At 35.3% G+C, this 26,572-nt stretch overlaps 2 protein-coding genes across 12 annotated transcripts in view; both read right to left on the bottom strand.

Annotated features, from left to right (window-relative positions):
- Positions 1-3,367: 3,367 nt before the first annotated feature.
- LOC106069519 (DNA-directed RNA polymerase I subunit RPA43-like) lies at positions 3,368-9,547 on the bottom strand. Of its 8 annotated transcripts, none has more exons than XM_056044592.1 (6): positions 9,414-9,504; positions 6,791-6,852; positions 6,338-6,463; positions 5,790-5,940; positions 5,245-5,411; positions 3,368-3,769 (listed from the first exon to the last, which is right to left on the bottom strand). In XM_056044592.1, the coding sequence occupies exons 3-6, from the start codon at positions 6,454-6,456 to the stop codon at positions 3,445-3,447; spliced, it is 762 nt and encodes a 253-aa protein (XP_055900567.1). In that variant the 5' UTR covers positions 6,457-6,463; positions 6,791-6,852; positions 9,414-9,504; the 3' UTR covers positions 3,368-3,444. The 8 variants fall into 8 exon arrangements, with proteins under 8 accessions (XP_055900567.1, XP_055900568.1, XP_055900566.1 ...); XM_056044593.1 differs by having other exon boundaries at positions 6,821-6,852; positions 9,414-9,503; XM_056044591.1 differs by lacking the exon at positions 6,791-6,852 and having other exon boundaries at positions 9,414-9,547.
- A 5,688-nt stretch (positions 9,548-15,235) lies between these two features.
- The window catches only part of LOC106069518 (serine/threonine-protein kinase 38-like), a 234,674-nt gene continuing 223,337 nt past the window's right edge, over positions 15,236-26,572 (bottom strand). For all 4 annotated transcript variants that reach the window (XM_056043625.1, XM_056043624.1, XM_056043621.1 and 1 more), the window contains 4 exons: positions 25,801-25,924; positions 25,199-25,294; positions 21,946-22,034; positions 15,236-18,257 (listed from right to left, as the gene is read on the bottom strand). In XM_056043625.1, the coding sequence (XP_055899600.1) occupies positions 18,133-18,257; positions 21,946-22,034; positions 25,199-25,294; positions 25,801-25,924 (434 nt within the window). In that variant the 3' untranslated portion in view covers positions 15,236-18,132. The remainder of the gene's footprint in view (positions 18,258-21,945; positions 22,035-25,198; positions 25,295-25,800; positions 25,925-26,572) is intronic.

Here is a 26,572-nt window from a genome sequence, read left to right on the forward strand (position 1 = left end):
ACCTATTGCTACTAAATCTCGTCGTTACTCCTTCCAAGACACACAATTTATTAAAGCTGAAGTTGAGAAATTGATACGAAACGGTATCATTGAACCTTCCAAATCACCTTGGAGAGCTCAAGTCCTTGTCACGACCAATGAGCGGCACAAAAAGCGAATGGTCGTTGATTATAGCCAAACTATAAATAGATTTACTTACCTGGACGCTTACCCCATGCCTAGAGTGGATGAAATGGTGGAGAAAATTTCCAGGTATGAAATCTTTAGCACATTGGATCTGGAGAGTGCTTATCACCAAATACCTATCCAACAGAGCGAAAAGAAATACACAGCCTTCGAAGCTTGTGGTAAACTCTACCAGTTTTGCAGAATACCCTTTGGGGTCACTAACGGTGTAGCTTGCTTCCAGAAAACCATAGACACTATTATAGAAAAAGAAAAGTTGTCTGACACGTTTGCCTATGTCGACAATGTAACAATATGTGGTACAGATGTAGACTCCCATAACAAAAATCTGTTGCATTTTCAGAAGGTAGCTCAGGAATACGGAATAACTTTCAACGAAAGTAAAAGTGTATTTGCTACTAAGAAGGTAAAGCTGCTTGGATATGAAATATCCAAAGGACATTTAAAGCCGGACCCCGATAGATTTCAAGCTCTGCGAGATTTGCCACCTCCAAAAGATCTGAAGTCTCAGAAAAGGATTGTAGGACTTTTGGCATATTATGCTCACTGGATACAAAATTTCTCCGACAAATTGTATCCTATAATGAAAAATCAAATTTTTCCTGTACCTACAAAAGTAAAAACAGCGTTTGAAGACTTGAAAGAAGAATTGCAGAAAGCAGCAATTTTCACCATAAAGTATGACCATCCTCTAATTGTGGAAACTGACGCTTCTGACATCGCAGTAGCTGCCACTTTAAATCAGGACGGAAGACCTATTGCATTCTTCTCTAGAACTCTTTCACCTAGTGAAAGGCATCAATCTGCCATAGAGAAAGAAGCAACTGCAATAATTGAAGCTATACGCAAATGGAAGCATTATTTGTGTGGCAATTATTTTACCCTTATTACGGACCAGCGGTCTATTTCATACATATTTAAAGACACTCATGACAAGAAAATTAAAAACGATAAGATACAAAGGTGGAAATTGGAACTGGCAAGCTTCAAGTTTGATATACAGTATAGACCTGGGAACGCCAACACAGCAGCAGACACCTTGTCTAGAGGGCACTGTGCAACCATGACGAAACAAAGTAGCCTGAAGACGTACCATGACTACCTGTGTCATCCAGGTGTCACTAGACTTCTACATTATGTCAGGTCAAAGAACTTACCCTTCTCGGTTGAAGAGGTCAGGCAGACCATTCAACAATGCAGAACCTGCAATAGAATTAAACCGCAATTCTATAAGGAATTTGCAGGTACGCTCATCAAGGCCACACAGCCGTTTGAAAGAATAAGTGTTGACTTTAAAGGTCCTTTGCCATCAGCTACTCGCAACAAGTACTTGTTAACAATGATTGACGAATATTCGCGGTTTCCATTCGCTTTTCCCTGTCCTGATATGACATCTAAGACAGTAATAAAGTGCTTCGACCAGTTATTTTTCCTCTTTGGAACACCCAGTTACATCCACTCTGATCGTGGCTCATCATTTATGTCCACAGAAACTACAGAATATCTACATTCTAAGGGCATAGCCACTAGCAGGACAACGCCCTATAACGCAAAAGGAAATGGTCAAATAGAAAAGCTGAATAAAACATTGTGGCAGGCTATTTTATTAGCATTGGACTCAGGGAAGTTGGAACTATCACAATGGGAATCTGTGTTGCCCCAGGCACTTCACTCCATTCGATCATTACTGTGTACTTCTACTAATGAAACTCCACACGAACGGATCTTCAAATTCAACAGAAGATCGCCAACGGGAACATCCTTGCCTACTTGGCTACAGAACCCAGGCAAAGTATTACTAAAATCACCTGTAAGATCTTCAAAATTTGACCCATTGGTACAAGAGGTTGAACTTATTAGCTGCAACCCACAGTACGCCCATATACGATTTCCAAATGGCCGGGAGGAGACAGTGTCGCTTAGGCAGCTGGCGCCGAAGGAAAGTTCCACGAACGACTATTTCGAACCAGAGAACGGTATTCTGCCTCAAGAGGTCGGTGACTCTTTGGATCTCTCACCAGGGAGTCGCTACGTGCCTGAAGCTATCAGTAATTCACAGAGTCCCACCCCAATGATGTACAACCAGCCAGAAGTCATCAGTGACTCACAGGGGAGCCACCCAATGCCAGAGGCCAATATTGACTCGAGTCCCGTACAGGACAGTTACGACTTGCAAGGAGAAAAGTCTACGCCAGAGATACCTCCGGATCCTTCCCTTCATACGCATGGCTATAACCTAAGACCCAGAAAGAAATGAAGGAGGGGTGAATGGAGTGATCGTTAAATGAACTTGTGTGTTACCCGTGCTTGTAATCGTGCTAGTATTTGTAATCGTGTTCGCATTATCGTAGTCTGTGAATCGTGACCAGTCTGTACTGTGTTATTGTGTGTATCAGTCGTGTTTTATTGAAATAAAGCCTTGTTTCTAAGGTTATGAATTGACTTAGTATATTACAATGACTAATGATTACCATAGGTCAGTGATGCCCTAAATACATCCCACGGGCCAGATCCGGCCCGCGAAGTGGTTCCATCCGACCCGCCGAAACGATGGCACAAAGTGTAGAAAATCCCCTCTCCAAAGAGTTGATAAAGTTATTTTTACATACGTTTGCGCCCTAACTTTTTCTCTGATAGATTGCTACCATGACCTTTAACATTGTGTTTATGAAATGGGACTAGATGTATAATCTAACAGGAAAAGTGAACGGACCTTTACTTTGTTGTGGAACATAATAATAAGCCAATGTATTTGATTTGTAAAGAAAAGTATGGCTCTTTAAAAAAAAACAACAACAAACAAATGTGGCAGCATTCTTGAATTGAGTCGCCAATAAAATATTGTTAAACCACGCCTAGAGATTATAGGATTGAATATAGTTGCCAAAAAGAGACGGTTAAGCTAAATATAATGTAGCTCACATTTTAAGTAGAGAAATGAAGCCATTTTTCCGAAGGGTATAAAAGAAGATAAACTTCAAGCATCTCACTAATTAATGTAAGTGCTAGATCCACGTGTTTCTAATAAAATAGTTGTAGTTCCATTTCATTACTTTTTTCTATCTTTTCGGTCATGTGGCCCGCAACACGACAGTTGGAAATTAAAATGGCCCGCAGGTCGAATTAGGCTGGGCATCACTGCCATAGGTCATTGGCATTTTGAAATAAAACATACAGTAAACAAGTTGTTGAATGTTTAATCCCAAGGACTTATGAAATAAAAAAACATTTGGATAGCATTAAATTAAGAAAACAAATTTAAACAGCATTGAAAGATAAACTTAATTTGGCCCGTTTCTTGTGTGTGGGTGACTCTGGAGACATGCTGTGATATTTTCTTTTCTTCTGGCCTGAAGGACTTTCCAAACTTTCTTCACAGATTTCTTCTTTCACTATCACTTTGTGCTTGGACTTTTTAGGGCTGCTCAGTTCTGTTGTGTCCACTGTAGGATGGGGTAACATGGGGAGCCTGGAGTGGTCAGCGTTAGTCAGCAGATCCACCTTAGACTCAGGAACTTCATATTCATCTGCTTCTACCTTGAAGTGATTGACCTCTGGTTTGATATCTTCATTGGGAGTGACACTAGAGAAAGAATGGTGTTCAAACTGGTTAGTGTTAGACTTGGTGTTCAAACTCAGTGCTTTTTTTTGTGATGGTATGCACCGTCAATGTGGGGAAAAAATTATTGCTTTTCTTGTATTTTGACATTTATTAGTAATTTATTTGTAGTTAAAAGTTAGGCAATCCATCAATGAGTACCGGCACCTATTTTTTTAAAAAAAAAAGCACTGTTCAAACTGGTTAGTAAGTGATAGACTTGGTGTTCAAACTGGTTAGCAAGTGATAGAGAAACTACAGAAAGTGAATTGTTATTTTAGAACCACAAAAGTCACACTAAGTAAATATCAAATTTGAGCGCCTCTTTAGATGAGCACAATCTCATTTTCTATGCACTGGAGCCCAATCTTTGCCTTGAGAAGCATGAGGTGTTTGGCCTCTCTTTTCTAATACCAACATGCAACTTGAAAAACAATTGAACCAACTAAACAGTCATAAAATCAATCTAATTGAAATATACAAATTAAGGTTAGGTGCATTAAAAAATAAACTAAATCTTAAAGGACTGATAAAATATCCTGTTGCGCGAACTCAAGGTTAATTATGTATTGGAATTAAAGTTCTGTTTAATGAGGCCAAAAATCATACGTGCTAATAAGATGTCACACATGTTTTTATTGAATTCAATAGCCTTGGCATATACCAACAACTTTTGACTTTGAGCAGCCATGGGCATGGTTGAAAATACCAGAAAAAGAAAGAGGTTGGCTTCAAGCAAGGCACGCACACAAAAAGGATGGCTGCCTGGTCGTGCGGTCTGCGCACTGGACTGTCGTTCAGATTTATCGATGGTCCAGGGTTCAAACCCTGCCCGCTCCCATCCCCCGCCGTCCTGCGGGAGGTTTGGACTAGGAAGTAATTATCTTCAACTCTGAAGGAACATCCGAAACATGTAAAACATTTTACAAACAAACAAAAATCTATTCTACCATCAACAACATCACATTTAGAGTTATTTTCAATATCACTAAAAAGAATATATGACTTTTCTTAGAGGCTACTTGCTACAACATTTCTGCACTACAATACAACACTAGATCTTGGAACTACAAGACAAGTCTTAGTATTCCTAGTTGTCTGTTATGATGCAGGATTGAGATTCAACACACACAGAACTTATTCTACTTCATTTTGATTTGCAGCTGCTATTAAATTAGGCGAGTTCTTTTTTTCAACCCAACTTTACAAGATCTTTGTCCTTATCTGTTCCATATCCTGTAAGGTCTAAGAGGTTAAGAATGTCCCAATGATATCTGCTTAGCTAGCAAGCTTATTCAATATATATATGAATCTATTACCTACCAAAACCAAACAAATGAAAAGAATAAAGAAAAAAAAAATTGTTTTGATTTGTACATTGAGTGAGGTTCTGAACACTTTTTCACATCTTGTCAGATATACAGACCATACTTTGAAAACATGTATGCAAACAATTTTACCTTTTCAGACTTCCTCTGATAAACAAGAGTTCCCCATCCACTACAACTTCTGTTACACAGAAACTACAACTACTTCCTAGGGCAGGCATCAGGTCACTAGATGGAGGTTGGGTCAATGCAGCATTAAATGTATTCAACACAAGACATCCAATGTGACTTTTACTGCACTGAAAACAAAGGGTTTGCATTCATCAGTATAGGATCACTTGGTTGTAGCAATGCCTACCAGTGAACAAAGAAGTAGTGGAGCCAAACTGAATATCAATCAAAATATTTACAAGAGAAACAGTTTTGACAGTCAGTAGCAGAGACAAGAAAGGGCTTAACAGAAATAGAAAAAAGCTTTTACACTTCCAAACCAAATGAAGAGAGAGAATTCCTGTTGTGTTGTCTTTATATGAGAAACGAGTCCTTGTAATCACAACAAATTTCCGTAAGGATCAATAAAGCAGTCTTAGTCTTAAAACCTTCTACTACAGAAGACAAGAATAGATATTAGGCTTTTATTTCAAAACAAGATCTCTACAACAGACAATCAAAGTTACCTTATTTATGACACCTTCAAGCACTTGACCAGGCCTAGGACTAAAAACGTGAAAGTCTGCTATGACCTCCATACTATGATAGCCCTCCACTATAAGATGACGGTCACCCACAATTTTCAAGTTGTCCACATCTAGCAAAGCACCTTCCAATCTAAACATGTTATAAAAAGTAGTTATTTAAAACAGAATACACTCAAGGATTTCAACATTTTACTTTATATTATATTAAAATTGAGCAGTTGAATCAAATTTCTAGACAGAAAGAATTCTACAGACAAGACCATCTACAGTTGAAGTTAAAGGATATTATATGGTCAAAGATTGAATGACTGTATGTCATATTACAAAATTTTGCTTTTGATTTGTGGGCTAATTATGACCATTTGTATAATGTTTGGCTATTTAACTGAAAATCTTAAGATAACTGCTAGAGACAAGTATTTTTTTTTTGTATTATTCAGGAATCAGGACTAACATCTAATAATCATTAAGTCAATGTTGATATATAATTGTGACAACAGCATATCAAACACGAAGACATTGTTTACCTGTCTGAATATTTCTGTTTGTCTCTGAGAAGAGTTGACTTCACTGCATGATACTTTCTTTTCAAATCAGCTGGGTGAAGGAAAATGTGCTTCCTTAATGTTTTATGAAATGTGGCCATCAGTTGTCTAGAGTGAAAAGCATAAAACATGGTATTGTTAAACAGTAGGATGTAATGTTTTTATCTCATTTAGTTATAATCTATCATTCTATTAATAGATAGTACACTAGAATTACATCTAGATTTTTCTGACGATTATCATATTACCTAGGTGTCCTTGTGCTTACAAATTATTTCTATTTGTTCAAAAGCAACTAAAAAAACAAAAAAATACTATCTAAAAATTGTATCAATTAGTTTGGATCAGTCATGTTTGTAATTTATAATAGATCTAAATTAACAATAATAAATCTGTGCTATAAGAAAGATTTTTACAAAGCTTATATCAACTCACTCTGTCTGTCTGGTAAAAATATGTACACACCTTATTTCTCCCACACCCACTCTTGGATCTATCTGAAATTTTGCATAATTATTAGAACTTTTACCTAACAAAACAAGAATCAATTTTAAAAAAATAACTAATTAGTTCATTAACTAATATCTGTCAAGTACAATTTCTTTTCCTTGTTCGATATCAAACAAAATTTAAAATAGTGTAGTTAGTTATAAAAAAAAAGACTATTAGTCTAAAGTATTTAGATCTAGAGTCTGGGACAACATATTGCTGACTAACAGTACTAAAGCCCTAGTCTACCGGACCTGTGTGTTGAGCACCTTGCTGTCCTGAGTGTTGAGCACCTTGCTGTACGGAAGTGAAACATGGTCAACCTACTCATGGCAGGAAAAAAAGCTGAATGTCTTCCACCTCCTATGCCTAAGGCGGATCTTTAAAATAAGGTGGCAAGATAAGATAACCAATGAGGAAGTGCTACAAAGAGCAGGGTGCCAGGACATCCGCTCTGTTATCAGCAGCAGACGCCTTGACTGGCTTGGCCACGTTTGTAGAATGCCAGTAGGTCGACTTCCACAGGACATCCTGTATGGCGATCTAATAGAAGGAAGGAGAGCCGCTGGTCGCCCACTCTTACATTATACGGATGTATGCAAATGCAACATGAAGCTCTTCAAAACCGACACTGGCAACTGGGAAGAGATGGCACTGGATAGATCCACATGGAGAGAGAGCATAAAGGAAGGGTTACGGATTGCAGATGTCATTCACAACAGAAGCAGAAAGAAGGGTGAAAATGCAATGGCGCCTGGTGATTATATATGCCCAACCTGCGATCGCAGCTGTGTATCAAGGATTGGCCTCTTTAGTCACACAAGAAGTTGCAAAGGGAAAAGATCGACTCTCAAGACGTAAAATGCCACAAAAAAAAAAAAAAAAAGTTTACCTCCTAAATGCTTAAATTAATTTGATTTAATACAGTCTAGAGTCTATATGGATATAAAATTAGATCTAACTTTCTAGTTTTATAATATAGATAGGTTTATTATAGAATTTAGATCTAGATTCTGGATATAGAGACTAGAATCTAGATTAAATAGCCTAAAGTCTAGTCTAGATATAGATCTAATTACTTTATAGATCTATCCATTCCATAGTCATGTATGTCTCGAAACTCTAGATTCTCTAGAGATATATACTAGATTATAGAGTGACTAGATTTAGAAATGTACTTATCATTATCTAGAATCTTTCTAGATTTAGATTCTTGATCTAGATATCTAGATTCTAGAAATGTTATTTTTATTATCAAGTGTCATTAAACTCATTAAGTCTTAATCACAATAGTTATTAATGCTGTATCAATACATTTTATACATTATTGACTAAACTCTAAATGCCTTCTATTCCACTAATTTCACATTATATTGATCCAGATCTATAAGACTAGACTCTCTCTATATATATATTGTATTGGTACACCTTTTATGGTATGATCATGAATGTCATGATTCATATGATCATGATACGACAGGTGATAGTATAGTATTAGTATAGAAGTAAGTAGTATTTCTAATATTAGAATATAATTATTATATAGACTAGTGACTAGTCTAGAATCTAGAGATCTAGAAAGATTCTAGATCATCTAATCCTAATCTAGATCTACTCATCTAGATTCTTCTTAAATTTTATTTATATAATACATCGGATGCTACTTCAAAAAAGAAGATGATTACATCATGCATTCAGTAATTCAGTCATGCATATTAACCAATGACTTAAATTCTGCCAAGTCACTGGTTTTCCTGGCTCTCTCAGGCAACCCATTCCATGCTCTAATAGCACTAGGCACTAGGGAAGAAGGAGCATTTGTACAAATTTGTCCTAGCATATGGAACGAGGAATGTGCCTTTATCTTTGTTGTCTTTCTGAGTATTTTATTAAATTTTGTTTTTGCATTTGAAGACTATGGTTCAGTCACAGTTCAGTGTTTTATGTATAATTGCTACTTTACTTTTAAGTCAAATTTGAATGTTTGTTATGAATCTCACTGCTCTATTTTGTATCTGTTCCAGTTTGAGTTTCTTAATGTTTTCTTGAGTTGAGGGGTCCCAAACAGAGGATGCATATTTCTATTATTGGCCTAACCAAGGTTAAATAACATTTTAGTTTTATGTTCTTATTTGATTTAGAAATTTCTTTTCATAAACCCTAATTTACTGCCCTAATGTTTTGTTTGACTTTTTGATAGCTTCATCAATGTCACGATGTGGGGATTCCATGACAGTTTTACTAGTTTTTCATTTATTATAACACCTACTAGTCTAACTAGTACTACTAGTCACCTAGGCATTTTGTTTTTTTAGTCTGTGTTGGAGGTTTACATAAGATAAAAGTGGAATTAGATTATTTGTTTTTTTTTGTTACTCTTAAATTTTAATAACTGACATTTTTCTGGGTGGATTATATTTTTTTTTTTTTATTAGACTAGATCACTAGATCTAAATTATTTCTAAATCTAATTACTAATTCTAATATAATTATAATAGTATAGGTTTTCGATCCTAATCACAAGGTTTGTCGTGAAAAATAGTATTAAGGCACTGATAATCATGATTACCCTAGACCCGAGACATACAGATCTAAATCTAGATCTTGATTAAATTATAAGATATTGTGTCAAACTTTATGCATGTGCATTTGTTTTGATTTTTTTTCAATCGGAAGTTGGACTTTTACTTTATTTTTTAAAAAGTGAGACTGCGATTAAAGTTAAACGGTTCAAACTTAATATAGATGTTTGTTTTAATAATAATAAAAATCATCTTTATTGTCTGTATAACATGTTTCGGATGTTCCTTCAGAGTTGAAGATAGTTTACTTCCTAGTGCAAACCTCCCGCAGGACGACGAGGGATGGCAGCGGGCAGGGTTTGAACCCGGGACCATTGATAAATCCAAACGACAGTCCAGCGCGCAAACCGCACGACCAGGCAGCTATTATATATATACAGTGCTTTTTTTGTGACGGTACGCACCGGTAAGTATGCGTACCGGCACCTTTTTCAATGTGGGGAAAAAATTATTACTTTTCTTGTATTCTAACTTTTATTATTAATTTATTAGCAGTTAAAAGTTAGGCGAACCATCACGCAGTACCGGCACCTATTTTTTTTAAACAAAAAAAGCACTGTATATATCATTGGCCAGGATTTTTTTTCGGGGTGGGGGTTGGGGGGTAATTCCCACCCCCCACCCCCCGCGGGAAAAAAATGTGTGTGTGTATGTACATAATTAATCTTTATTACATTCTGACCCTTCATTCTTTCGGAAGACGTTTATTGTACCCTAGAATAGGTTCTTCCTGGAGTAAGTGGAAAAATTATAGACTCCCCGTCCTTGCCATCAAGGGGGTCTGGGCGTGACCTCCGTGTCGAAGGCGCCGGTCTGGGGGAGCGCTGGGAGCACCGCCGCCAAGCACTATTTCCGGTATTGTAAGCCAACACAATGCATATTCTGAGGTATCTACAGTGCATTATCCTGCAATTAAAATGTTTATTTCAAAAACCTAATCTGCTATTCTTACTGACTTAGACCCTCCTGCGCCCTTCGGCATATTTGGCGGCAAGCTGTTTGCACAAAAATCTGTCACTGGCAATGTCTTGGAATTCGGGGATTGTCGTTTGCATTTTTTTTTTTTCATTGTTTTATAGAAGATGGGGATTTAACTGATGGGACAAGTGATGGTTTAGTATTAAAATCTTACCTAAAATAAACAAAATCAAGCAAAAAATCAAGTCACTAAATTCCGACACCCCTGCCCGGGGGGGGGGGGGTCATTTCATAAAGTAGCAAGTAAGGCGTATGTATATGTATCTATGTATGTATATGTATCTATGTATGTATATGTATCTATGTATGTATATGTATCTATGTATGTATATGTATCTATGTATGTATATGTATCTATGTATGTATATGTATCTATGTATGTAGGCCTATATGTATCTATGTATGTAGGCCTATATGTATCTATGTATGTATATGTATCTTATCTTATCTTATCTTATATAATACAGACGTTACTTCAAAAAAGAAGATGATTACGTCCTACGCGTCATGCATTTAGTCATGCATATTAACCAATGACTTAAATTCTGCCAAGTCACTGGTTTTCCTGGCTAGCTCAGGCAACCCATTCCATGCTCTAATAGCACTAGGGAAGAAGGAGTATTTGTACAAATTTGTCCTAGCATATGGGACGAGGAATGTGCCTTTATCTTTGTGTCTTTCAGAGTATTTTATTAAATTTTGTTTTTGTATTTGAAGATTATGGTTCAGTGTTTTATGTATTATTGCTACTTTACTTTTGAGCCTTCTGTCCTGAAGGCTTTCTAAATTTAGTGATTTTACTAAAGGTGTTACTCTAGTCAAATGTGAATATTCGTTTGTTATGAATCGCACTGCTCTATTTTGTGTCTGTTCTAGTTTCTTAATGTTTTCTTGAGTTGAGGGGTCCCAAACAGAGGATGCATATTCTATTATTGGCCTAACCAAGGTTAAATAACATTTTAGTTTTATGTTCTTATTTGATTTATAGAAATTTCTTTTAATAAATCCTAATGCTTTGTTTGATTTTTTTGTAGTTTCATCAATATGTGGATTCCATGACAGTTTTTCATTTATTATAACACCTAGGTATTTTGCGTTTTTAGTCTGTGTTACTGGTTTGCCATGAATAAGATAAGTGGAATTAATTTGTTTTAGTTTTTTTGTTACTCTTAACAACTGACATTTTTCTGGGTGGAAAGACATGCTCCAATTTGATTCCCATTTCTGTAATTCATCTAATTCTCTTTGTAAAATATCTGTGTCTTGTGTTGTTTTTATTGTTCTATATATTATGCAATCGTCTGCAAATAATCTGACTTTTGTTCCTGAAGTAATGCATATCTATGTATGTATATGTATCTATGTATGTATATGTATATATATGTATATGTAACGAATAGAAATCAAAACCGTTTGACCAATCTTGATAAAACTTGGCAGAAATGTTCCGTGGGTACTAATTTAGACCGTAGTGCATGGGCGTAGCCAGGATTTTTTTTCGAGGGGGGGGGGGGGTTTAGGGGGAATTTTTTTCTCCCCCCCCCCCCTCCGCGAAAAAATATTTGTATTATGTATGTGTGTGTGTGTGTACATAATCTTTATTACATTCTGACCCTTCATTCTTTCGGAACACGTTTATTGTGCCCGTGTATTGCTCTTCCTGTAGTTAGTGGAAAAATTGTTGACTCACTCCGGCATCGTTCGGCGCATTTGCCGTCAAGCTGTTTCCACAAAAATCTGTCACTGGTAATGTCTGAAGCCTCTTCTCACCTGCTCTGAGGTCCTCCATGAAAGTGTGTACTAGGATGTCATCGTAACTCTTATTATGCGTAATTCATTTTGTCGGAGAACATGTCCCCCAAACCTCTTGCGACGCTGTCACAATCTTACTAAGGGGTCGACTCCCAGTTCGGCATGAAATTTCCTTAATTTAGACCCGATCTCTATAATTGACTCCTAAAATATGTCTTAGCCATCTTTGTTGAGCCACATTTAGTGTTTTTCAATTTCGACAGATGATTATTCACTGCACTTTATTAATGAAGCCCCGCCACTGGTAGAAATGTGTAACTTCTCTTGAATACGCTCTTGGAATTAGGTGACTGTAGTTTGCTTTAGATTTTATATCGAAAAGGGAAGTTTTATAGTCAAAATCATCTGTTGGGAGTTTTAAACTAAAAAATCTCAGGACTTCATTTTTTTTTTTTCAAAACCCCATTTAGCTAAGATCATAGAATTTGGTAACTGTAGTTTGCTTTAGAATAATATTGAAGATAGAGGTTTTCCACCTCAAAACGTTCTGTAGGGGGGATTTTAAACTCAAAACCATCTGAAGGAGAGGAGTTTAAACTCAAAACCCCCAATTGGCTTGGCTAAGCTAAAATAATTTTAGTGTAATTTGCTTTTTTTATATTGAAGAGGTATATTTTAGCATCAAACCCTTCTGAAGGGGGGTTTAAACTCAAAACCCCTTTTGGAAACGCTCATAGCATTTTGAGTCCGTAATTTGCTTTTTTTTAAACATTGAAGTATTTTTTATCTTCCAGCCCGCTGGCGGTGGGTTTAAACTCAAAAACCCTTTTCTACGCTCATAGATTGTAGAGTGTGTAATTTTTTTTTTTTTTTAAATTGAAGATGTATGTTTTAGCTTCAAACTCCACTGGAGGGGAGTTTAAACTTAAAACTGAGTCAAAACCCATTTAGCTACGCTCATAACATTTTGAGTGCATAATTTGTTTTTTTTTTTTATATTGAAGAGGGGGTTTATCGTAAATTTTGGAGTGGGTTTTAAATCAAAATCTTCCTTAATTGTGCTATTGGAATTTGGGGATTGTCACTTGCATTTTTGTTTTGTTTTATAGAAGAGGGGGATTGAACTAAAAAAAAACCCTGGTAGGGGTTTTTAAACTCAACCCCCTCCCCACGGTAGGCGTTTTTAAACTCAAAACCCCCTGGTAGGGGTTTTAAACTCAAAACCCTTTTGGCTGCGCTGGGGCAAGTGATGGTTTAGTATTAAAATCTCACATAAAATAAACAAAATCAAAGCAAAAAATCAAGTCACTAAAGCCCGTCTCCCCCCCCCCCCCCGGGGGGATTTCATTTCGGGGGGGGGGGCCTGGCTACCCCCTAGCCGTAGTGTATGTATTGTAGCCCTAAAATAAATTTAAGACCCTCTATTAAAGCTATAGTATTTATGGATCTAGGCTTTGTTTACAATGTTGACATGAGAAAAGATCGAAAGGATTTAGATCTAGATAAACTTTTAAGAAACACACTTTGCGCAGGTAGTTTTTTTACACATGAAACTACAAAAGAAGGTCCATTGAGACCATTGATTTCTTGATATAGTAAAATTAACCTTCAAATTTGTGTTTCAAAACAAAACTTATAAATCCTTAGTAAATGTAAAGTCAATTTTTGAAAGTAGGCCTATATAGTAGTAGGCCTAAATGTTTCCAATCAACAGCCCCCACCTCCATGATGATAGATACATATTGTTACGAATCTCACTATCCAGGCTCTCTGCAAACTGCACCTTACACCACCAACTTAAAGAACTTGACAACTCAGGGCTCCAAAGTAACGTAACACTTTAATAGTTGAATAAATAACAGCCAATACTGTACAATTGGCAACACGTACACTGTACAAATATCTCTCCGATAACACCGTTCCGCCGTATCAACTCTTGCACTGGCCTCTCCGTCTCGTTCCGGGCTTGCACTGGGTTCAACAGTTCAGGACTGACTTCACACACTAGGCTCGTTGTGTCGGACTCGATCGCAGACCAAGATCAAGACGCCAGTCGTCTCAACTGTACTTGACAGTACTCCGCACTGAACCGTCGTAATGCTCCGTACAGAACCACACCGCTGAACTGTAGTCGACCGGACTGTAGTGAACCGGGCTCTGAACCGTCTTGACTGCGTCACCTCCGCTCTTGTATAGGGTCCCTACTGGCCTTCTCGAACCGGACAGAACGCCGCTCGACGTTTCTAGGTGGTCAGATGACTACAACTCTCGTGACGCTCCTGAGCTCTGTTCACGACGGCGATCCTTCCCGAACTGTCCTGTTGACACTCGACTCGGCTGACCGTCGTAACTCGTCACGGTTGACCGCTCGTCTAGCGTCGGCTGACTACATACATACCACTACCCCCATTTGTGCCACCACCAGGTTTATAACAATATTCAGACCAGGGAGTGTAGAAGATATAATCGCTCTCTCCCCTTCAAATTTAACCTTTACGGTATGCATGTTGATAGGGGCGATAAAAATGATGTTCCCTCATCCTTTCGTTGTCACTTAATAAAAACGTTCAAATTAAAAAAATAAAATTGTATCAATGAGTTTGGATCAGACATATTAAATGTACAATATATCTAGACTAATTATGGTAAATGTGTGCTATGAGAAATATTTTACCACTTGTTTTTGTTTAGCGCTATTTCATGTTTTGAGCTGTCTCACTGCGCTAGGATTGTGACACCTAATGGGCTTCATATGGCCAGCCGTGATTAAACGTCTATATGCAGTGACTAATGCCTGGTATTTGGATTGTAAACTAATATGCTGAAAACTGACCTATCCAACTGTTCAAGTTTGGTAGAGAACAAAAACTTTTGATCAGCAGACTATTAAGTGCTGCTAGATATGTAATGATCCCTACAGACCCTAAACATGCAGGAATTCATTTCTTTGACCATATAATGTGTTGCAGTCTTAAATGGCAGGAGTTTTTCAATGTCAATACATCCTGGCTCTATTCAAGGTCATTGCAGTTCACTAACACATTCACTGGACAAAACAATTGAATGCCAAAACAAGAGGTCATTTGAATAACAAATAATTTAATGATATGCAGAACCAGGCAATAAATGACCAGTCACACCTAGATAGAGAGATGCCAACAAATGTCTGCTACATGAACAGAGACACATCACATAGGTTCACAACACTAGAGCTGGGTTTCCTTGGATGCATCTCTAACTGAATGTTTAGTTAAGCACAAAAACAAAATGAAATGTTTTTCATATAAATCTGATTACAATAGATAAGTGAATCAAGTCAAGCCTTAATGTAAAGTAAAGTTGAGACTTCAAACCCAACCACACTATGTACTTAATACTTTTTTTTTTAATATGTAACTAATTCAATCTTTAGGTTGGGCTGTATCTTTAACTTTAGGTTGGGCTGTATCTTTAACTTGTCTCTAATATCAGAACAATCTAGTTTATTGTAAGAAGCTTATGCCAAGTATAATAAGAAAAAAACATTTTACATTTTGCTTGTAATACACTGAACTCAAACTATCCCATAAACTTTGTTCAAATCAGGATGGATATTGAACATTTGTGTATGAACTGTTTGTTTGTTTGTTGATTTGAGGCACCTCGGCACAATTTAGGCCATGTCGTGCCTCGTATGAACTGTCTATACCATTAAGTGTCCATGATGAGATTTGATTTTCATTACTCAACACTACTAGACCAAATTGTTTCTCATTGAAAGACACGTTTCAAAGTGAAATATCAACAAAATCTAAAACAGCTACTAGCAAACAGAATTCATTTTTAATTCATAGTGTAAAAAAAATGTTTTTTTTTACAAGCAATAAAAAAAAAAGGTTGTAATGCCCCCTGCCATGGGGCAATGTAGTCAGATGTTCAATGTCACATACAAATAAAGTTATCAGATACAAGTTTACATTAGACAAGGATTTCTTGACATGAGCACTGACCACTAAATGTTGTACAGTAGAATGTCAATTTTTCATGTTAAATAGTTCACCCTACAAAAAGGAAAATTTGTGACTTTGTAACAAAATTTCTAAAAAAAAATAATACTCTTATAATTTTAAGTTTTTGTTCCAGAAGAACTATTTCAAGCTTATGTCAGATAGAGACAAGTCATAATATTCACCAGGACAAGTTACATCATTGTGTCAGACTTGACAAGTCTGATCTTGTACAAAACAAGGATCTGCATAGCTGAGTACACCTGATTTTGTTGTCTGACATTTTGTTTATGCTTACTTCCCTTCAGGTCAAGGCCATACTATGTTCAGAGTCAGAAAAAATATGGAATGTTGGGATACAAATTCTGGATCACAGAGGTCACTGAAATACAAAGGCTTGAAAAAGATGACACAAAGGCCTTTCAAGAAACAACAAGTCTATACAGTGGCCTTCATTGGGGATGTTTCATGATTCCTTCCTAGGATACCATGTTAGGCTTGGCTAGGGCACACAAGCAGATCATGTGGTTTCAGCTAAAACAAAAACATCTCTCTATGACAGTACTAAACATGAAGAAGTGCATAGTTCACTTCTCACAATGAAACAAATAGTCAACTAAAATGAAGGATGTTGGTATCACAGAGCTGTGAGTCATGAACATCATTTATTTACAACAATAGACACTCCCTAATGCCTGATTAGACAATGATGGATGATGCATTCCTAGACATTGACATTTCCTAACCTTGTTTGTTTTTTTTTAAACATAAAAAGATATTTCAAAAGAAATTTTCTGTATTTATACCAGTTGAGTCAAGTTTCTTAGTTGTTGTTTTTTAAAATAAAATGATACCCAATACCCCATTATTTATTATTAGATGAAAATCTCTTTGCTCAATCTTTATATTGAAAAAAAAAAAGATCTTTCTAAGGAACTCAAGAACACCAATACTGTACAATTGAAGATGAACAAGTCCAAATAAAGAAGAAACTGACAATCATTCCCATACAAGAAATAAGACATTGGAGATCTGTAATGAAAGCACACACTTCCCAGTGGACAAGAAGCAAAGCAATGGTTTGATGTGAAAACACTGATAGCAAATTAAGATACTGTATCTCAACAAATGTGACTGAACAGAACTTACACTATGCTGATGTTGATACATAGATTTTGCCAATGCATAGTGCAACCTTTAATCATGATATAGTTTAAGAAAGCAAGATATTGGATGACCTTTTTACTTTCAGATAATGAAATAGTCCAATATAGCAGGTGAGCTGACTTTTTCAAGTTCAGCTGTCACAAGAAATCCCTCCTCATAAAGAAAGTGTTTTGTTTTACACTAAATTGAATATTTACACTAACCAATAGCATGAGTCAAGACAAAAAGTTCCTTTTGCTTTCACTGCAACTAAAAGTTGAATGGAACAACTAGAAATGAGAAGCTCTAGAAGAGAAACAGCTCTGTTAATGACAAGTGTATAGAACAAATCAAATAGAGAAAGCTTGGACTACAGAGAGCTCTATAAAACAAATCTATAGAAATCTTGTGTCCTTTGTACAACATAGTAATGTATGTCCAAAAACTATTCATACCTCTACCTAGGTAATATATTGGCCATCAAGCAGAGAAAAACATCAGTTCCTCCCATGTCACTAGATCAAACATTCCAATGTGTCACACCCTCAATGATAACTGACATTAAAAAAGAATGTCTGGAAGTCCAAACAGCTTTCTAGACACAGCAAAAACCTCTTGGATGGTAGATCTTTTGACTGCTGAACAGCTTTTCTAACTGGAGAGTCATCTTTGCCCACATTGCCAAGACTTTCTCCGTTAGTACTAATACACTAACACTTGTTTGTTGTTTTTGTAGACTATACAAACAAAACATACTACTGATGGTGGAGAGTGTTCTGACAGCCAAAAAAAAAAAAAAAATAGACAAATAGTACTCAGAGAAAAACACCAGCTAAGACAACTTTCAGCTTTTATGCATCCTAGGTCCCCGTTGTGTAAGGCCCTCAAATCGTTTGAATGTGTAGTTGATGAAAACCCAGTCTTTGTATTTGGGATCTTTAAACTCTTCTTCATTGTGCTGTGAAGTGGCTGGAGACGAGAAAACAAAAGTACAATCAAGGCTTGGATTGATGTTCAATACATTTAGTCTAGTCTAACTTTGGCTAGGATTGTTGTTTTCAATACATTTAGTCTTAGTCTAACTTTGGCTTGGATTGTTGTTTTCAATACATTTAGTCTTAGTCTAACTTTGGCTTGGATTGTTGTTTTCAATACATTTAGTCTTAGTCTAACTTTGGCTAGGATTGTTGTTTTCAATACATTTAGTCTTAGTCTAACTTTGGCTTGGATTGTTGTTTTCAATACATTTAGTCTTAGTCTAACTTTGGCTAGGATTGTTGTTTTCAATACATTTAGTCTTAGTCTAACTTTGGCTAGGATTGTTGTTTTCAATACATTTAGTCTTAGTCTAACTTTGGATTGGATTGTTGTTCAATACATTTAGTCTTAGTCTAACTTTGGCTTGGATTGTTGTTCAATACATTTAGTCTTAGTCTAACTTTGGCTTGGATTGTTGTTCAATACATTTAGTCTTAGTCTAACTTTGGCTTGGATTGTTGTTCAATACATTTAGTCTAGTCTAACTTTGGCTTGGATTGTTGTTCAATACATTTAGTCTAGTCTAACTTTGGATTGGATTGTTGTTCAATACATTTAGTCTAGTCTAACTTTGGCTTGGATTGTTGTTCAATACATTTAGTCTAGTCTAACTTTGGATTGGATTGTTGTTTTCAATACATTTAGTCTTAGTCTAACTTTGGATTGGATTGTTGTTCAATACATTTAGTCTTAGTCTAACTTTGGCTTGGATTGTTGTTCAATACATTTAGTCTTAGTCTAACTTTGGCTTGGATTGTTGTTCAATACATTTAGTCTTAGTCTAACTTTGGATTGGATTGTTGTTCAATACATTTAGTCTTAGTCTAACTTTGGCTTGGATTGTTGTTCAATACATTTAGTCTAGTCTAACTTTGGCTTGGATTGTTGTTCAATACATTTAGTCTTAGTCTAACTTTGGCTTGGATTGTTGTTCAATACATTTAGTCTAGTCTAACTTTGGCTTGGATTGTTGTTCAATACATTTAGTCTAGTCTAACTTTGGATTGGATTGTTGTTCAATACATTTAGTCTAGTCTAACTTTGGCTTGGATTGTTGTTCAATACATTTAGTCTAGTCTAACTTTGGATTGGATTGTTGTTTTCAATACATTTAGTCTTAGTCTAACTTTGGATTGGATTGTTGTTCAATACATTTAGTCTTAGTCTAACTTTGGCTTGGATTGTTGTTCAATACATTTAGTCTTAGTCTAACTTTGGCTTGGATTGTTGTTCAATACATTTAGTCTTAGTCTAACTTTGGATTGGATTGTTGTTCAATACATTTAGTCTTAGTCTAACTTTGGCTTGGATTGTTGTTCAATACATTTAGTCTAGTCTAACTTTGGATTGGATTGTTGTTTTCAATACATTTAGTCTAGTCTAACTTTGGCTTGAATTGTTGTTCAATACATTTAGTCTTAGTCTAACTTTGGCTTGGATTGTTGTTCAATACATTTAGTCTAGTCTAACTTTGGATTGGATTGTTGTTCAATACATTTAGTCTAGTCTAACTTTGGCTAGGATTGTTGTTCAATACATTTAGTCTAGTCTAACTTTGGATTGGATTGTTGTTCAATACATTTAGTCTTAGTCTAACTTTGGATTGGATTGTTGTTCAATACATTTAGTCTTAGTCTAACTTTGGCTTGGATTGTTGTTCAATACATTTAGTCTAGTCTAACTTTGGATTGGATTGTTGTTCAATACATTTAGTCTTAGTCTAACTTTGGCTTGGATTGTTGTTCAATACATTTAGTCTTAGTCTAACTTTGGATTGGATTGTTGTTCAATACATTTAGTCTAGTCTAACTTTGGCTAGGATTGTTGTTCAATACATTTAGTCTTAGTCTAACTTTGGCTTGGATTGTTGTTCAATACATTTAGTCTTAGTCTAACTTTGGCTTGGATTGTTGTTCAATACATTTAGTCTAGTCTAACTTTGGCTTGGATTGTTGTTCAATACATTTAGTCTTAGTCTAACTTTGGATTGGATTGTTGTTCAATACATTTAGTCTTAGTCTAACTTTGGCTTGGATTGTTGTTCAATACATTTAGTCTTAGTCTAACTTTGGCTTGGATTGTTGTTCAATACATTTAGTCTTAGTCTAACTTTGGATTGGATTGTTGTTCAATACATTTAGTCTTAGTCTAACTTTGGCTTGGATTGTTGTTCAATACATTTAGTCTAGTCTAACTTTGGATTGGATTGTTGTTCAATACATTTAGTCTAGTCTAACTTTGGCTTGGATTGTTGTTCAATACATTTAGTCTAGTCTAACTTTGGATTGGATTGTTGTTCAATACATTTAGTCTAGTCTAACTTTGGCTTGGATTGTTGTTCAATACATTTAGTCTAGTCTAACTTTGGCTTGGATTGTTGTTCAATACATTTAGTCTTAGTCTAACTTTGGCTAGGATTGTTGTTCAATACATTTAGTCTAGTCTAACTTTGGATTGGATTGTTGTTCAATACATTTAGTCTTAGTCTAACTTTGGCTTGGATTGTTGTTCAATACATTTAGTCTTAGTCTAACTTTGGCTTGGATTGTTGTTCAATACATTTAGTCTTAGTCTAACTTTGGCTTGGATTGTTGTTCAATACATTTAGTCTTAGTCTAACTTTGGCTAGGATTGTTGTTCAATACATTTAGTCTAGTCTAACTTTGGATTGGATTGTTGTTCAATACATTTAGTCTTAGTCTAACTTTGGCTTGGATTGTTGTTCAATACATTTAGTCTAGTCTAACTTTGGCTTGGATTGTTGTTCAATACATTTAGTCTAGTCTAACTTTGGCTTGGATTGTTGTTCAATACATTTAGTCTTAGTCTAACTTTGGCTTGGATTGTTGTTCAATACATTTAGTCTAGTCTAACTTTGGCTTGGATTGTTGTTCAATACATTTAGTCTTAGTCTAACTTTGGCTTGGATTGTTGTTCAATACATTTAGTCTAGTCTAACTTTGGCTTGGATTGTTGTTCAATACATTTAGTCTAATCTAACTTTGATGATTTTAAATAACTCATTGAAATGAAATGAAATTGAATTGAAATGTCCTTAAACCACAGATAATGTATGTATTAGGTAGGTAATCAAAGTTGACCAAGAAATTTGAAGCGATTCTTAGATTTTGTCAATTAAAGAAAACATCTGAAAATCAACAAAACAAAAGATGGGCTTGTGAATCTTAAACACTCAAAACGCACAGTTGGAGGACCTAGACTATAAACACATACAAATGTCAAATGTCTACATAAATATGCATATCATACAGTAACTCCAGTGTCAAACACTGTTGCTTTGTGGTTTTCATGTCATAATGACTCTTAGATCTAACCCAAGCCCTAAAAAATGTTTTTGTTTAGTTCAAAATGTTTTGACCAGACACGCACTAGATACTCAAGTAATAATAAGCTGTGTTTTTAAAAAGGTATCATTTTTGTGCAATTTATAGCACTGCTGAATCTAAGTTCTTTTTCATTTAGTAGACAACATTAAAATTTAATTTAGTCTTTTGACATTTTTTATTTTATCGTGAAAGACAATTTATAAGCCTCACGCCTATTAATATAATAGAGTGAACTTTTATTGCAATTTAATCCTAAAAAAAAAAAAACTTACGCAGTTTCAAGTCTATTTCTGGGAAATCATCAAAATTGGATGTGTCATCAATACCTTTCACATCTACTGGTATAAGAGCTGGACGTTCCCTGGAGAAGTGGGAGACATTTTTTATTTTTACATTTTATCTTTCATAAACTTTACATACACATTGAAGAAGATTGGCACAGATATAAAGTATATTTTTATAGGCACAAAATGTTTGAGACAGACCACCGCTAGCAGAACTAAATATGTTTGAGACAGACCACCGCTATCAGACATAAATATGTTTGAGACAGACCACCACTAGCAGAACTAAATATGTTTGAGACAGACCACCGCTAGCAGATCTAAATATGTTTGAGACAGACCACCACTAGCAGAACTAAATATGTTTGAGACAGACCACCGCTAGCAGATCTAAATATGTTTGAGATAGACCACCGCTAGCAGATCTAAATATGTTTGAGACAGACCACCACTAGCAGAACTAAATATGTTTGAGACAGACCACCGCTAGCAGAACTAAATATGTTTGAGACAGACCACCACTAGCAAATCTAAATATGTTTGAGACAGACCACCGCTAGCAAATCTAAATATGTTTGAGTTCTGAAGATAAAAGACATAAAGTCCTCAGCAGAGATGTAGTAAAGATCTAGACAAAGCTATTTGAAATATGTAGCACAATCAAGATAAAACACTAAACAAGTTAACCACCAATTTTCTAAGCTTATTTTGAAAGTATGAGTGAGTCTCAGGAGACTTGTGTCCAGCAGAATGCTTTCTGTTCATTTGAAATTTAAAAAATCTGTTGGTGAATACTCTCCCAACATTCATGCTTGAAAAGAAGTTCATTTGTGAAATATTTTTTTCTCCCTGTTGTGATTAAAGCAGTCGATGTAACAACATTTTAAGCAACTTTTTTCTCTAGCTCCAGCTTGTTATTCATGTGACAGTTCTTTTTTTATTTAATTGTATGTCAAAATATAATTTTGTCCATGGCTGCTGAGATTTCATGTTTTATTTTCATAATCCAAAATGTATTTATGACATTTTTTTTTCATTACAAGAACATGCATTTTACCTTACATTGTAAACCAAATTTCACATTTTGATTTTAAAAAGTTGTTCTAAGTTCAATCATAGCATTATAACAGACTGAAAATGGGCAAAGTGAATCATTCTCAGTGATGCCAAACCTAATTCCGCCTGTGGGCCACAGACAAATCGTTCACTGGATAGTAACATATTGTTAATATTATATATTCTCATCGCATGTTTAATTTATTTACATTCAAACTATTGTAGCTATTATTTCCAAAAACAAAAAATTTCTAGAGATCAGGTCTAATCCGAGTTTCTTTAATTTCGTTGTTGTTAATATTTTGTTAATGAGGACAGTATGTGATAAAAATAATACTTAAAAGAATAAAAGAGATCTTACAAGCTAGCTGAAAAATGTAAACCGGCCCTCACTTTACAATATGTAACATTTTTACTTTCACCTTTAATATACCTTTACACCCCCCTCTTTTTTTTCATCTAACTGGAATCTACCCATTCATCTGGATACTCTAGTTAACACCTAGTGGAGTGCTAGTCAGACTGGCTCCTCTGGAAGTCATAAAACTTTATTGGACATTGCCTATACACATGTTCAATCTGTTAACATTGAAAATATCTACTAGACACTAGTATAGTACTTTCCATCAATTTTAAAAGGAGTTTTATTTTATTTTTATTTTAGTTAACTTATTTCTATATGTGACCACCCATTGGTAGACTAATTTGATTGCTTGGACCTCAATAACAAATTTATTGAAACAATTTTATTTTGTTGTATTGCGATAAATTATAATTTTTTGATAGGGAACCAAAATATTTCCTAGTGCTGTATATGTAATTAGTTTTTTTTTTCTTAGATGTCTTAATTGATAAGTATTAACCTTAGATCTGTATCTAGTATGTGACGTTCAGAGTTGAACAGTGAAACCATATATATTGTACCAAATCTAGTACCATTGTTAAAAATTTAAATTATCTCTCATAAAAACACTGACAGGATTGTGGAATAAATACTAGTGTGTCTGTGCGTATATTTGTTTTTGTTAATAAGATGTCAATAAAATGGGTATGTTAATTAAACAATCTGGACCGCTATTAAGAAGATAAGTAAATATGGGTAGGGCGAACAAGACTACATGACAGACATGAGTGTAAAAGAAGGCCTACATGTTGAAAGTAAAAATGTTACCTATAGTAAAGTGAGGGCCCATTTAAATGTTTCAGCTTGCTTGTAAGATTTTTCTTTTAAGTATATATTTTATCACATACTGTCCTCATTAACAAAATATTAACAACAAACAAAAAATTAAAGAATTTCGGATTAGGCCTGATCTTTAGCAATTTTTTGTTTTTGGAAATAACCAGTGAACGATTTGTCTGTGAACAATTTGTCTGTGAACGATTAGTTGCGTGAACGATTTGTCGTGAACCAACTGTCAGTGAACAAGTTGTCTATGAGCGAAAAGTCTGTGAGCGATATGTCGCGTGAACGAATTGTCGGGTGAATGAAATGTCGGGTGAACAAATAGTCGCGTGAACGAAAAGTCGTGAACGATTTGTCGGTGAACGAAATGTCAGTGAATGAATTGTCGTGTCCCCTTTAAAAACAGACAGAAAATTAACAGTTGCCACATTTTCTGTACAAATGAAACATGTTGGCTTATTATCAAGTTCCACAAAAAAAAAAAAAGATCTGTCCAGTTTTCCTGGAAGTTTCTACTATAGAGTCTACTTTTGGTTTCTTTGGATCTCCCATTTCATTAAAGGCACAGTACAACTGGCATAAGTATCAAAAGAACATGACCCCAAAATGCAGCAGAAACAATGCCCTGTGTTACACACAAGATTTCAAGGACATGGCTATATCAAGACAGCAGTTGAATGGTCCAAGAACCTCAAACAATAATCAACTCTTGTCATAAAAAAAATGTTTTCTTTTAAGAATACTACAAAACAATAGATCAGAATAAAATCCAAAGAAAAAGTGAAAGTCCTAATGTAGGGAAAATACAGTTTTAAACCTTTTTTATTGATATTTTAAACATTTTTTCTACACTATGTGCTGATGTTTTGGTGGGCTGGATGGAACCACACTGTGGGCCAGATTTGGCTGCCGGTCATAGTTTGGGCATCCCTGTTGTATCTGAATGTCTACAGAACTACAACATACAAGTCAAAGAAAGGACAATGATGCAGGAATTACCTGATATGTTCCCAATCAACTCCCCTAAAAAATGGATGAGACTTGATTTCCTCAACTGAGTTATTTCCTATCCTGTGGTCTGGGTCACAACAAAACCTGGGAAGTATGACAATTTCAATGTTGGAAACAGATCAATTAATGACTTATAAAAATGTTTGTTCACTAATAAAACATTGTGACAAACTTTGTACATGTGTTTTTATTTTAGCTCTTAAGATTTTAAGTTATAGGCTGGACCTTTAGTCCAAGCAAAAAGCTTCAAAATATTAACTAAATGGATGCAATCTATTTGTTCAAGAGTAGAGTTTAGGAGACAGAAGAACATATTTCATATAGAAATAACAATATTTCAGCTCTGTAGGACAGAGACAGTGTCTCGATCTTTATTGTTTGCTGTTCTTATAAGGTATGTGAGAGTTGATCACGGTAGCCACTAAGAGTGGGGGAGGTAGCCACTGAGAGTGAGAGATTTTTATAGTATGAGCTTTCAAGATGTGTGACAGACTGAACAAATTCACAGCTTTTTTCTTTTCTATAAATATTAATTAAATGTTTTAATCAAAAGCTAAACTGTCCAACATATGATTTATTCTGAAACAAACCTTTTAATGAGATCTCTGGCTTCATTGGAAATTGGCATTTCTGGAGGGAATATCAGAGTTTCTCGCCAGTTCATGACTTTTCTATAGGTCTCTTGAGGATTCTCAGAGCAAAATGGAGGGTAGCCTATAGTCAGGAATGGAAGAAAAAAAAAGTACACAACTGACGTAACAGAAGACAGTTTACTGAATAACAAAATGTGAATATGATCACCATTTTGAACGAGTTTATACAGGTTCCAACTTAATGAGTTGGACAAAAAAACAACTCCACAAGAATTTAATGATAATGCATCATTCAGTACTTTCACAATGCTCAAAGTAATGTTACACAACAAAAAAAAACCACATAGAAAGGTATCTGTAAGGAAAGGGTTCAAAATTAACAAAAAGTAGCTTTTTTTTTCCCCCTTTAAGATAAGTTTATTAATGGAAATGTTCTATAAAATATTTATGATAATTTAATTTTATATTTATATGAGATGATTCTGAACTTTGCTAAATATCAATCATTTGCTAAATTATAGTTTTACATAAACAGAATACTGATTGGAGGAAACTTTGATGCTTAAAGGATTTCTTTCTTACAAATATTAGAGTATAGTTTGGGGAATGGGGTGGCTGAGTGGTAAAACAGTTTGGCTTCTGTACTGAGTGGTCTTCTGTTCAAATCTCGGCAAAAACAAGGAATTTAAATTTCAGGATTTTTTTTTTGATGTCTCAGAGTCCAACAAATTCTAATGGGTACCTGACATGAATTGGGGAAAGGCAGTTG

Source organism: Biomphalaria glabrata, chromosome 10 (assembly GCF_947242115.1).
Source record: "Biomphalaria glabrata chromosome 10, xgBioGlab47.1, whole genome shotgun sequence".
Lineage (NCBI taxonomy): Eukaryota > Metazoa > Mollusca > Gastropoda > Planorbidae > Biomphalaria > Biomphalaria glabrata.

Coding starts and splice junctions, on each gene's coding strand:
- LOC106069519 (XM_056044590.1), bottom strand. CDS start 7,175: ATGAGTAGGTTGACCATGTTTCACTTCCGTACAGCAAGGTGCTCAACA. Junction 6,464..7,098: donor GCAAGGTGCTCAACACACAG/GTCCGGTAGACT, acceptor TTTTCACTCTAG/ACAACTGATGGCCACATTTC. Junction 5,412..5,789: donor TTGAAGGTGTCATAAATAAG/GTAACTTTGATT, acceptor CTTTGTTTTCAG/TGCAGTAAAAGTCACATTGG.